This window comes from Aphanomyces astaci, assembly GCF_000520075.1.
Source record: "Aphanomyces astaci strain APO3 unplaced genomic scaffold supercont1.25, whole genome shotgun sequence".
Lineage (NCBI taxonomy): Eukaryota > Oomycota > Saprolegniomycetes > Saprolegniales > Verrucalvaceae > Aphanomyces > Aphanomyces astaci.
The window spans coordinates 248373-262039 of record NW_009798288.1 but is presented as its reverse complement, the minus strand read 5'-3'; the positions used below and the strand labels follow the sequence as shown (position 1 = coordinate 262039).

The window sequence follows — 13667 nt, the reverse complement described above, 5'->3', positions numbered from 1 at the left end:
ACCCCCGCGTTTGCCGAAATGAAATGGGCAAACGCTTCAGGTTAGCAACATATGCTGCAGGAACAGCTCTTGCTCATCCAATCATAGGTACTTCCGATTAGCTAAAACGAAGTTGAATCAATCTAAAACTTCGTAACCCACTGGTTAAAAGCGGGTATTTATACCCAGATTAGCCAAAATATGTGAAAAGCACAATAGTAGTACTAGTACTATTACTAATAGTACTGCTTAGTAAAGTACTACCAGTACAGTAGTACGGCTTACTACTTACTGTAAAGTCGCTGGTCCTGCGTTGTTCTTCCATCAAATCTGAGATCTTGTGACACGTTTTGAAGCCGTTGTCCCTGGTGCCACATCCAAGCGTCGACCCATCTCAAACATGAATGCATGAAAAAGAATGTGTAACTGTCAACATATGCGGCGTCGATAGTTCACATCTTTGACGGACTTCATTACTGTACAGTAGTGTTCAGCCTCGTGGTAACTTTTCCCTCGAGCATTGTTCACCACACCAATATAAACGTACCGGTAGCTCCAAGTCATGCAAATTAGCCCCTACTCCCGGAGTACTATGTAACTAGTATTAGTGCTAGTATCAATACACTTCATATGGTACAGCATACTTACTCTACACGGCTACGTAAAGCTTCCAGTCCTCTCCAACCAGGACGCTTGGGAGCAATCAATGCAACTATGGACCCCCTTGTGCTCTACTAGTATAGCTTGGGGGCGCTACGATTATAACTTAACTAACTGTATTTCTCCTATGTACTTTTCCTTCTATACCTATTGGGCGCCATCATCACAGGGCACAGCCCCACTCGCCAAACGCTTCGAGGAGAAACAGCGCACACTCGTCGTATTGGACGCCGGTTCTGGCAAACGAGATGGGGTCGCCGACCCACGTGTTGACCTCACCGTCGTATTTGTGCGTCACCCCGCAGTTTTCCCAGTCCACGTTGGCTTCTCTGTCCTCCGACGAAGTCGTCGACGACGCGCTGCTGACAGAGCACTCGACCCGCCGCTCCCGCCGCGCCATCTTTTCGCGGAATTTCTGGGCGTGGGTTCGCAGTTGGCGCACGGATCGCGTCTTCACAATGACCGCGACTTTCTTCCACGGGCCCTTGGGGTACATGGCAATGCCAGTGAGAAACCGGTCGTGTTCGTCGGTTGTCCAGGTACCCGTGCCTTCGATCCGTTGATTGTCGTTGTCGCTGTAGTTTGTGTCCAAAGGGCAACTCTTGGAGGTGGTAGTAGTGCTGCTCATAATTTGGCTGGTTTGGGATGTGACGGGTACTAGTAGTTTTGGGAAATGTCAACGAACCTTCACTAGCATCACATGCACTCTGGTGGCAGGCACCACCACCACTTACCGTATGTAAGCTTATCAAACATCCAGTCCGTAGACATTCTGTATCAGAATTTTTGGGCTGTGTTGGCAAAACACGCGATAACACTGTTACAAAGAGACAAATGCGTGGGGAGTAGGCATGGCCACTTATAACGTCGAAATTGCAGGGGCAACTCGCAAAACCCTTTATTCTTGAACCACTCTCGTCGCATTCGACGCCCGGTTACCTATCATAGCATCCCCCTGCGTTGGTAGAACCATTGTGAATAGGATGTGACTGCATACCACAGGGACACATCGACGCATACCCTACAATACTGTAGTCGATTGTCCCAAGTGGGATTGTATACCTACATCGTCCCCTAAATATTGGGTCGGAAGTCGTCTGGTACATGTATATGATGAGACAGAATGGAGCCTGCACCAGGGGATCGACTTCATTTATACTAGTACGTATACTACCACTCGAAGTACAGTTTTGTTTAACTGTCCCGGACTAAATACTGTACGGTCGACGGTGGACGGGGTGTATTCGTATAGGAAATACATACCCTTGCCATGTACTACACGTAGTAGACGCCGATGTAACGTTAGCACTACCGGTACGTAGTAGTACAGTACCAAGTATTCGTAGAATTGAGCAGCAAGAGTGTTGTTACCTTGAGCACAATCGCCGACTAACCCTGAAAAACGTTCAACAAATCTGAATACCGTTCAGCAAGACTGAAAACCGTTCAAACTAATAAACTCTTGTTAGATGAGGCATATTTTTTGTACTCTGACCACCTCAACTAACCCTGGGGATTTAGCATTATACTTCGAAGTATGTGCACACGGGGGTAGGACGAAGTCCCGGGGTTACAGGGCTACGGGAAGAAAATTTGCTTGAACGGTTTTCAGTCTTGGCTGAACGGTATCCAGATTTGTTGAACGCTTTCCCATAGTTTCCCTCAATCGCTCACAAGGGAACAATTTCCTGAGAGCAAAAGTACAACTGTTTCTTACTGTCAATCAGTTTCATCAAAAGTACCAGTAGCCAGCCTCGGAAACCCCGGACCCCTTGTGTTGCTATTCCCGGGGTTAAGTTCATCACCAGTGGATCATTATCGCTACGTAACCCCTTGAAATGCAATTAACCCCTGGCTAGAATGTGTGGTTTTGGTTTTCACTGCATTTTGCTACTAGTATAATACGTAGTAACGTAAAAAACCAATTTAAGATAACTTTTTTGGAGGCGTCGGAGTAGAAAGGACATAAGTTTTGAGTCTGTTACGATATTTGAGTTTTGAATGATTCCAATAGACTAGACGCGCCGCTTTGACTTCACAATCGAATTATCACTTTAGGCGATGTACTTCACAGGTAAATTTGTCACTTTCTAAGCACTTGTACTCACATTTGGATAACCAATTTAGGATAACTTTTTTATCTTAAACTATGTATGTGTCGGAGCATTGAAATTCTGTGTTTAGGGTAGAGGGTAGAACAGGTTCTATATAATTTATAAAAGGGTCTTTGTTATATAGTAAAATTTCTGTTGTGGAAGGATGTCCACCGAGTTTAACACTCGACTAAACCTCAGATCCAACCCAATGTGGACCGTGTCGACTAGGGTACATCAAACCCAATCTTGAATGACTATTACCAATGGATTCTCGCCGTTTTTGCATTTCATTCACGTGACGGAATGGTAAGCATTATATGACTGAGGTTTTGACTGGAACAAATAACGAGGTGTGATTGGGCACTACAAAGTTATCCTAAATTGGTTAAGTTATCTTAAACTGGTTTTTTACGTTATACTAATAATAAGAAGTGAAGGATTACTGTACGTAAGCAACAGTGGAAATGTTGCCCAGGTCTTTATGCCACGATGCAGACGAATTCCCCGATTAATTTAACAGTGAACCAGTTCCATTGTTTCTTTTCTCAGATAGTAGTGTGTCTATCGGACTTTGTAAACTCTGACCACCTCGCCACTTACTAGGCGTTAAACTTAAGTGCACCTCAGTGGTTTGCGATAGCTAAACACTGGTGATGCCGGTAACCCCGGGGATTTAGGATATGTACACCGGGACAGGGCTACGGGCTAGTAAATGTGTCAGGATGGAATATTGATTTATTTTTTACAGTATTTCGGGTCAAAATAAAGTGGAAATGTCTCCCTTACTTGGAATAGGCCTATAGGGCCTGTTAGCAAATGAAAAAATGGTTCCAAGTACAGTTTACTACTTTCTTATCTCTTTTTTTTGCGATTTTTTACGAAACTCACTAAGGTAGTGCGTCAATCTTCCGAACGATTCGACTTATATCCAATCAGATTCCTCTAATTTGGCGTAAACATCACTGATTGGTAGTGATAATATTCATGATAGTAATTTTATACTTGGAGTTGAAATGAAAACCCAACCAATTATAATCCCGCCAAACTAAATTAATAACATTACTAAGCTTAGTATATTAATAGTAATGATTAGCAGCAAATGAGTAAGGGCGTTGAGGCCGTTGGACGTTGCCTAGGTTCGACTGCGTTCGTTGACCTTTCCAAACCAACGGTGAGCAGTAAGACCTGCACATTGGTTCAAATGGATTTCATACCTGTGGTGTGTGGCCGATATTGTTGCCTCGCATGTTCACTCGCCTGTACATGCAAAAAGCAAGTGGAACCAAGGACGCCGTTGGCACGGAATCGTGGATCAAGACAAGGGAAGGGGTACGCGAAGAAGTTCTGTTCTTACCTGCGAAGCCGGTTGTGCGCAAACGTATCAAGACGAATGTCGAGTGGCATTCCACGAGCACCTTCATGTGGCCGCAGCGAAACGGCAAAAGCGGAAGTGAATTTTTTTTTACTTGTTGTTTTTAAATTTGATCCAAATTTAATTAATGAATCCAGTGTTGAATGACAGTATTATATTGAATATAATTTTAATTTGTATTATAATTCAATTAATACAAATCTCCTGATGTTTGAAACCGTTCGGGGAATATATGCACGTTAAAATGGCATCCAGACAACGTTTACAGTTTGATACTTCCTATTTTCTTTTTTTCATGGGATATGACACTTTCGGAACATTTTGCAGACTTGCCAAAACGGTTTACTGTGTGGCATAATTTTATTGGGTGGCATCCAGACAAGTAAAGTTGAAGTTGTCGTTGAAGCCGATATGAGCCAGGATATCTACATGGTTCGCTGCAACTATCAGTGTAAGTACTTTACAGGAGGCTGCGGGAAATGATCAACTTTACGATCCTCAAACAAAATGGCAGTGCATAGTTCATCATCACCATACAACACGCTAGAATCAAATCGAGTTCAGCCCGAGGAAGACAGCAGTGGTGCACTACATTTTAATTGCCATTTGAAGGATTGTTATCGTCCTCAATCGATTGCGTTTAGAGTTGCTGGACCGCACAGAAAACGGGTGCATAACTTTTAAAAATATGACATTTAAATGTTAGAAAATTATAGCATAACTTTCTGGACAGTTAACATTGTCATAAGAGCATCCCCACCGGCTGATGTAAACATAGAGCTGAAAAGACCCGTTTATTGGGTGCGTGCTGTAACAGTAGTACATCACTTCACAGCCAATCCACACCGGTTGGCGGAAATAGTAGTCCTGATGGAGCAAATTCGTGTTGGACGCCCGCTGGCGATTGAGGTTTTGGAGCTCTCGCCAGTGGAGAATCTAGTGAAGCAGGTTGGCGTACATTCTATTGTCTGTAAGATTCATATTCATGCTGCCGGCGTGCTTCAGGACATCGGGATGGCATGCTTCGTTGAAGAAGTCCATTGGGACCTCAATCGCATAGAACTGTAAATGACCCAACAGATCTGTTGAGAAATCTGTGTTTATGGAGCGTTTATATCATGATGTAAAATTTATTGGCAACCGGTGTGGGGCTGAAAAATGTAAATTTTGCTGATGTAGTGATGTACTAGTACTTTGAAGATTTTTACATTTCTACATCAGCCGGTGGGGATGCTCTAACAGTAATTGGATGTTAACTTGATGCTATATTTCGATGTTATCTTTTTAAATTATGACATCCTTAACGTTACTTCTATATTAAAAATACGTAACGGTATTCTCATGGAATGAAGTGGATACGTTTCCAAAGAGATCGTAACTACATAGCGGCCAAAATTTGAAGTCCATACGTATACGTTTTGAACAGAGAACCTAATACAAAGTCGACTTGCGTCAAAACTCGTCTCCTTCGTCTAGACATACATTCTTCCTCGCTTATATCGCCGAGGACGGCTACGTTCGCCGTTTCCCGCAGCCTCAAGCAGCAAGATGCATATTGCGCTTGGCAATGAGTCTGAAAGGAGGATGGTGGTCGACAGACATAATAAGAAAACGAGTATGATCCTTTCAACTTCATTAGCCCTTTATACGAGGAAAAGATGGATGAAAAGATGCTTGGTTTACATGAAGCATCATAACATACATTAAGCAGATTATTGACCCCAAAGACTCTGACGTATTGCTTAAGGGCCACTCACGGCCAATACGAGGGACGCAAAGCAGCGGCAAGGCCGCCCAACGCAACTGCGTGGCGTTCGCTAGAGGACGAATTGGATGCAGCGGCTGGAGGGGGTGTTGGCTTCTTTGGACGATGCATTCGTCGCCGAAGGCGCTGTGGTGGTAGCATTTACAACGGTCAGCTTGAAAAAGCTGATGTACTGTACATCAAGACGAACTACAATCTCGACGACGCGTATACAAACTCTGAGTAAGAGTTTAATCTTGAAATATAGTATACTATATAAACTGGTTTTTATATATAAATTATTAAACCTAATACTAGTATTCCAGAAAGTGGAATTTAACAACTACAGTACTAGTATGGTTAATGAGGGAATAGTACATGTACCATTTTCATTTAGTTGGATTGTCGCAACGATACAATACAGGTGAATAATTCCCTCATAAAAACAGTTCCACTCTTGTTTTACCCGAAATACCACTCTTGTTTTTACCCGAAATACTGTTTCAATAAGGAAGTTATCACATCCGGGTACACCTTTTCCCGTAGCCCTGTAGCCTGGGACTCCGTCCTACCCACGGTGAGTGCACACGATGCTAAATCTCGGGGGTTAACTGCATCGCTAGTGGCTACCGATAGCTAACCACATAACCTGTAGTGAGAGGTGCGTGGTCCAAGCATACAAAGTTCGATATAAACACTCATATTGAAGTATTTTCTGAGAAAAACAACTGTGGAACTATTTTAATGAGGGAATTGTACAGCACTGGACGTAATATTGCTGTGAGAAGATACCCTCGTGCGTGAAAATAGTGCTACTCCAGTATCATGTTCACTCTCCGGACATCTTGAATCCTCCATGTATTGCAAGTTCATATTCAGTTGAAGGGGGGTTATAAGGCGAGGGTGGAAGGTATGCACACTTGTCCCGTTGTTCGAAAGGCTGCATAACCTGCCCATCATCATACGTGCATTATTGTCATACGGCGACTTCGAAGGAATAATTTGTGGTACTGACTCACCGTGAATGCATGCGAAGGTTTCGTGTGGTGATGACGTACAACCTTCCTCCACTTACCATGTTTCGTCAACTAATCATACGTTTTGGCAGCCAGCACCGTGAAACCAGCCGGGAGATAGATTCTTGCCCGTTAATTTAAATTTTTGTCTGTGAGTTGAACTCGTCAATAACGTTCGGTATTCGTAAATGTGCTAACGTTAGCTTTGATAGGCTATTAATATATAGGCCAACTGTATTCATCCAATCCGATCAAGCGTTCCAGTGAGTTTTCAATAATCGTGTTGCCGGGGGCACAATTCCCCACCAGCCATTATTGCAGTGGATAACATTATTAATAACGGTACTACGTAGAATTATTAATAGTTCTGGTAGAATGCCATTCAAATTTTAAATCGAAGGCGGGTTGGGATACGGAACGGGCAAGAAAACGAATAATTCCCTCATCAAAAACGTGCCACCGTTGTTTTGACACGAAATACTATTTCAAATGAGGGAATTATCACATTTAGATACACTTCTTCTCCCGTAGCCCTGTAACCTGGGATTCCGTCCTATCCCGATGAGTATATACTTCAAAGTACGATGCTAAATCTCCGAGGTTAACAATAAATGCATCGCCCACAACCCTTAGTAAGCGATCCGAGCATTCAAAATTCCAGTGTTTTCTGAGAAAAACAAAGTAGAACTGTTTTACAGCTAAGCTTTCAGTTATTTAATTAGGGAATTGCGTACGCAAGAAAACGCTAAAATAGAGAATGTCCACCACTTTTTTGGGCTGTGACATCAATCGACTGTGTAGTAATACTCGGTAGTAACTACTAGTAGTTTCGTGAAAGTGTGGGTACACGGTACCATATATATCCACTCTTGTTACTGCAAAGTGAAGTACTACGTAGTACTTATTCGTGGACAACGTGATGTCGTTTACCTTCATCGTGATGATGGCAATGCCACTTTCTAGCCGAACGCTCAAGGGAGAAATCAAATCGTGCTCCGTTGGATGGGCCTGTGACACATGCACGAATTGTGTCACACAAATACTGTACGTTCGAATGAATCAAATATAGTGTTTGGTGAATTCTAGCACCGAAACCACCTTCATGGGAATCACCCCGTCACTGACAACATCGAAACCATCGCCAATTATTCAGAAGCGCTACCGTCTTATTTACCGTAACCAGCTACTTGTACAGTAGCCAAGGGACACTTGTTAACGCTTAACTGGAGGCATGATGGCTAAGCGCGAGTGAATTCAGTACTGCTGCGGGTGTTGCAGTTGTTTGAACCACCTGTAAGTTATTGAGCACATACTACAAGTCGGGGCTGGCTCTTCCAGCCATTTCCCTTCTAAAGTCCATCGAATTCCAAGCACCACGACCTGACGACAATTACGCAACTGGAGGGGCTCACGTGTGTATTTGAATCGACCATTCCGCAAAAATAAGATCTGGTGGGCATTGCTACTATAATACTACGTACTGAAGTAGTAGTATACTTCTAGACCCAACTAACAACTCCGATGCGAGTAGCCAACGAAAAAACTTCACAGTCAACTTCTCTCGAAACGAACGGCGGTCGTTCCGGCATGAAGTACATACAGTAAGTAGTATATGTCCCAGTATGAATGCTATGTATAGTATTAATACAACTGAACACTTACGTGAACTCTTCTTTTTCAGCCCACATGGTAGAAAACATAATACTGCGACGTACCAGTTGTGTGGACGTGTATCTGATTTGTTAACTTGTCATCGAATCTTCCCCACATCCTCCTGCTGGCAATATCCAGCCCCCATGTTGACATTTCGCATATTGGTGTTGCATGAGGTGTACACATAGGAGTTGGTCATTTTGGAAAACCCCTTTCGCATGTCCAATATGCAAACGTTGATCCCTCTTGCATCTACCATGTCGTCCCCCACCGGTCCTCAGACCACCCCAGTTGTGCGAAACTACAACAAACGCATCCGTGCAAGTAGTATCATCTCCACACAAAGCTGGTGCAGGAGCAATATGTCGTCGCCGCCTCTGCTGTTTGACGACGAAATCGAAGGCACGGGGATGTGGACCAACGCAGAACACCTGCGGTTCATGGAAGGAGTGGCCATGTTCCCCAAAGGTCCGTGGAAGTGCGTGGCCGACCACGTGCAAACTCGCACAGTGCGCCAGATTCGAACACATGCCCAAAAGTACCGAGAAAAGAAAGCCCGGCACTTGCGGGGTCTGCGGCAAAAGGTCCATCCCTCCCCCTCGGCATCTTTTCGAAACTCCAACTACCGGTACAGCAGCGACAGCGACGACGGTTGCCGCTACGTGGATCCCGTCGCGGTCGACGATGTCGGGGTAGTGTCGGGCCAACTTGACATGCGGTTGGATCCGCTACCGTATTCGTGCAGCCCCATGCAACTCGACGAGTGTGTGGCATTTCTCCTCGAGGCTTTCACCAACTCCAAGTAGTGTCAGTGAATCCTTAATTTAGCACGATATCGTATCTCATAAATCATAATATGCGCCGTAGTGAAGAGGACAAGTGACCTCTAGGCCACGCACTTTTCATTGCCAACTATGCTACCTTCCTGGTAGCACTGTACGTACGTTCGTCACAAAAGTCGATGATGTAAGAGGGCAGTGGTAAAACAGTGGTAAAAACACGACAGTAGAGTCGTCGTTACGCGTGTCACCAGCTGTCACTGACATTTGGACGGTTTGACTAAGGAGTTTTTCGTGGATTTCATCTCAACAAGATGCAAAAGCAGTAGGAGCCGTACCCGGACAAGCAACCAACCATTAATCAAACGAGGGCGGGGACCCCCCGAGCCGCGATGTGAATAGAATAACACGACTGCAAGGTGATATAGGATACTCCATTATATTGTACCAGGTGTGCCCAACGAAGAAATGTATGTTGGAGAAACCTCTCCCATAGCATTTGACTGAATAATTCCCTCATTAACCGTAAAACAGTGCCACTGTTGTTTTGACCCGACATACTGTTTCAATGAGGGAATTATTACATCCGGATACACCTTTTCGCCAGTAGCCCTGTAGCCTGGGACTCCGTCCTTTTAGCATCATATGTACTCACCCCCCGTGAGTACATACGATGCTAAATCTCCGGGGATAACTGCATCGCTAGTGGTTAGCTATCGCTAATCACTCAGATGCCCTTAACCCCTATAAGAGGTGAGGTGGTCTCAGCATAGAAAGCTCTATATAAACCCTCATTGAAACAGTATTTCGGGTCAAAACAACAGTGGAACTGTTTTAATGAGGGAATTGTACGGTTTGACTTGACCGAGTTATATACACTATGAATATGTATGCCGTTGAATCTCAAAGTAAGTCAAACTACCAACACTTTTGTATCATTCAGCGCAAACATCCCCTATCGCCAAGATGGGGAATGTCGGCATGAGTTTCCGACAACAAGCATGACGTTAACGTTATTATTATCCTACGTACGTTTGCTGGGTGCCAGCTTGGGGACGGGTAGTGGGGGAGTACTACTACATTCATCATGCTTTTAGCCGAGTGGCCACCTACATAACTCAAATCGTGGAGTCAGCGACGTACAGTACCATTAAAACACAACTGAATTGTCGTCGCCAAAGAGGTCTCAGTGCTCGTGGCAGCAATTAATTTATGTAGTAACCTCCATTTAGTCCTTCTGCCGTCGATGAGTTATCGTTACTAGTATTTACTTTCACAGCAATGCCAAGTTGGAAATGTCATTGAACCACATGACGAGCTCATGCCCAGGTTGTGATTCTCTTTTCCGTTCGAACGACCTCGATTGTACTAGTATGAGTGGGGCCACAAGAATGCTTGAGTTGGGACCAATACAGTAGCCAAACACATGTCCCTGTAGAATCACATCGTCATATAGCTGTCTGTCAATAAAACGCTAGAACCACTTGTGAATTGCAAGGAATTGGGGTTATCCAAGGTCAGGACCCCTTTGGTGCATGTAAGCAAAAGGTAACCAATCTGCCCTGAAAGGATATTGAAAATTCGTTGTCGACCTATATGGGCAAGGAAGGGGACGACGGTCAGTGCAGTAATATAAAAATTTGAGCCGACAATCGCCACCTAACTCAATGTGGTGGTCAGTACTGATAGGGGGGGTCCAAGGTACAATTGGGAGTTTATACCCGCTACCGCATACTACAGTAGATTCGGGCTCCCACACACACAGTTGGACTAAATACACCGAGATCACGGAAGTTAAATCGGTGCTTTCGAATATGATTCCTGCCATGCTGTCTAGTACTACTTCTTAATCTTGCTACTGGTAGCTTGAAAGCAACAATACATGGTGCATGTATGTATATACTAAGTACAGTTTGTATCGCTAGGAGGCGAGCAAGGTGTACACATCACAATGATGTTGATAATCGTTCGAGGGCTTAACTACGTACCAGAAGTAAGTAGTACAAGAATCAAGGGCGATGCAACGCTGATAGTGCACTGGCGACTAACGTTACGTATGCTTAGCGCTGGCTGGGTATTATGGGGACGTAGGCTGGCAAGCTTCGTCCGTATGGCAGAGTTGTAAGGTGAGTACGATCGATCTCTTAGAAGTACGAAGTACCTTCGATTATACGTATATTCCGCCTCGTGGATACTAGTAATGAACTTGATGTGAAGACGTTCAACTGGTATTCAGCATGTCTGGATAAGTTCCGCTGAATTCCACCGGTCGACTGTGACATCGTCCTAGTGAGCTCCATCTCTGTATTGACCATCAAAAGATCATCGCACTAACGAGGTACTAGTTATGTATCAGTCCTCTGGTATGTCATAACTTCGGGCCAGGCGTCACCAAAACATCGAAACACTGTGCACTTGCGACCTCGGTGGTCTTTCAGTCACATCAATCAACTACCTGTAGCAAGTATATTCATGGTGAAGCGATCGAGTATGATACTATGGGCTGTCGTACGTTAGCATTCTCTGTGCACATCTGTAGCGGTTGTAAGGGTACCGTGCGAAGATAGTAAATGCGTAGCACTGTACCGGTAGCTACCCTAGGTCGATTGATAGCTACGTTGTTGTTCTGTGGTACAAGAGTGGTTTGTAAGGTGTGTTTACTCTTCAGAATTCCTCTTGACATGTCAAATATAATACTTCCTCTGTTCCGGAAAGATTTATACCAATATAAAAATATGATTTTTAACTTAACTAATGTCTTTCCATTTAAAAGAAACCAGTCCAAAAGTCGTATTTTTTTTCAAAACGACAAAACTACGACGAAACATCACATGATGTGACGATGTACCATTGTCTACTCACTCACTACTGCAACTACAGTATTAATACAAACTCTTCTAACAAATGTCGATGTTAACATCACCTTGGACACTACTACACCCATAGTATGGTCGAGGGTTGGATGACGGCCACTGTTTGTCTTGACAAGGGATCCGACATGCACACTGCCATGAGGTGCCTTTGAGTTACAGGCACGCCACCATAGCTTTAAAAATGAAAGGATGGCTTTGGTCACGTCCGTCAGTCGTTTGGTCGTCTTTGTGAGTCATCGAAGTCGTTGCGTATCTGAGAGGTGCTAGGCATATCTACAGGGAACTTCAGAATGCAAGGCCTACTTTTTCTTCGAGTGGGGATCAAGTATGTAATGTCATTTGATTGGCTATCGAACTTCGAAGTACGAATTAAATCCGTTATTTTCACAATCCAATTCTATTGGACAATTTAGGAGTGCAACGTTTGCTTTCTTCGGTAGGCCTTGCATTCTGAAGTTCCTTGTATTGTTTCCACCTTATTTGAGGTCAAATTGGCTTAGTTACGGTAAATTTAAGGTTTCCGGACTTCGAAAGAACAAGGGCGGTTGGCATAAAATGGCGCCAGAATCTAAATATTCAATCTTCGAAAGTACATGGGCGGTTGGCATAAAATGGCTGTTTTTCCAAGAAAAGTTGCCAGAATCTGAATATTTTCAATTTGTGCTTGTGGATGTCTCCAAAGTTCATATAATTATGCCATTTTCTTAAGAATCGGATGTTTTACGGCATAAAAAGTGGCCTGATTTGGTCCGACTTTTTATTTATGGTACGTAGGTTAAAGGGTCACCTTCGACCTCGCTTGATATTTGTATGATCTGGATCTGAAATGTCCATTCATCAGATTTTGTAGGCCAGATATACAACAATCAAGAGAGACGTAGGACAGCTCCTCCTGGCCTACATTTTCGCATTTACCAAACTTCATGACCATACAATAACTCATATAACGGGTCAAGTAGCGAACGGTTTTGCGAAATCGTAGGCCACGCATCCTACTCCATATTGCACGCCTATAATTGGCTGAAATATGCATGACCTCAAGACATGATCACTGCGATGCTTGCACTGCATCTTTGGCGAGGTTAATGGTCGCCATGTTAAAGCAAGTAAGCGGAGAGAAGTTGTTTCTTTGGAGAATCATTTGCACTGCGCTACTGGTGCAGTCTATTGGTTTACGCTGATTTCCAATTCATTTTTGTCGCTCATTCGCTCTGAAAAATGCTAACGCTATGCTTGCAAGGGGTCAATGCGTTGTGAAATGACTACAGACGTCACACGACCTGCGAGCTACAGTGTACAGTAGTGTAGTCCCTGGCTGGGATGAGGCGGCATACATATTATGAAACATAGAACCCGTCAATCCAATAAATGCGACTTTGGCATGCATACATGTCACCGTCTGCCTCAACTGGGCACTCGTGTCGCATGCGGTTGCGTCTCGAATACCTCGACGACAATGACCTCTCGTGGCACCAACGCTGCCTCTTGTCTCGTG

The 13667-nt window shown here is 44.0% G+C and overlaps 2 protein-coding genes across 2 annotated transcripts; one reads left to right on the top strand and one right to left on the bottom strand.

Annotated features, from left to right (window-relative positions):
* Positions 1-686: 686 nt before the first annotated feature.
* H257_09868 (hypothetical protein) lies at positions 687-1300 on the bottom strand. The gene has a single exon (XM_009836247.1). The coding sequence runs from the start codon at positions 1265-1267 to the stop codon at positions 803-805; it is 465 nt and encodes a 154-aa protein (XP_009834549.1). The 5' UTR covers positions 1268-1300; the 3' UTR covers positions 687-802.
* A 7432-nt stretch (positions 1301-8732) lies between these two features.
* H257_09867 (hypothetical protein) lies at positions 8733-9365 on the top strand. Its single transcript, XM_009836246.1, has one exon. It carries the CDS (start codon positions 8739-8741, stop codon positions 9324-9326), a length of 588 nt encoding a protein of 195 aa, XP_009834548.1. The 5' UTR covers positions 8733-8738; the 3' UTR covers positions 9327-9365.
* Positions 9366-13667: the final 4302 nt, after the last annotated feature.

Excerpts from the sequence above, each read along its gene's own strand:
- H257_09868 (XM_009836247.1), bottom strand. The coding sequence starts at position 1,267 with ATGAGCAGCACTACTACCACCTCCAAGAGTTGCCCTTTGGACACAAAC.
- H257_09867 (XM_009836246.1), top strand. The coding sequence starts at position 8,739 with ATGTCCAATATGCAAACGTTGATCCCTCTTGCATCTACCATGTCGTCC.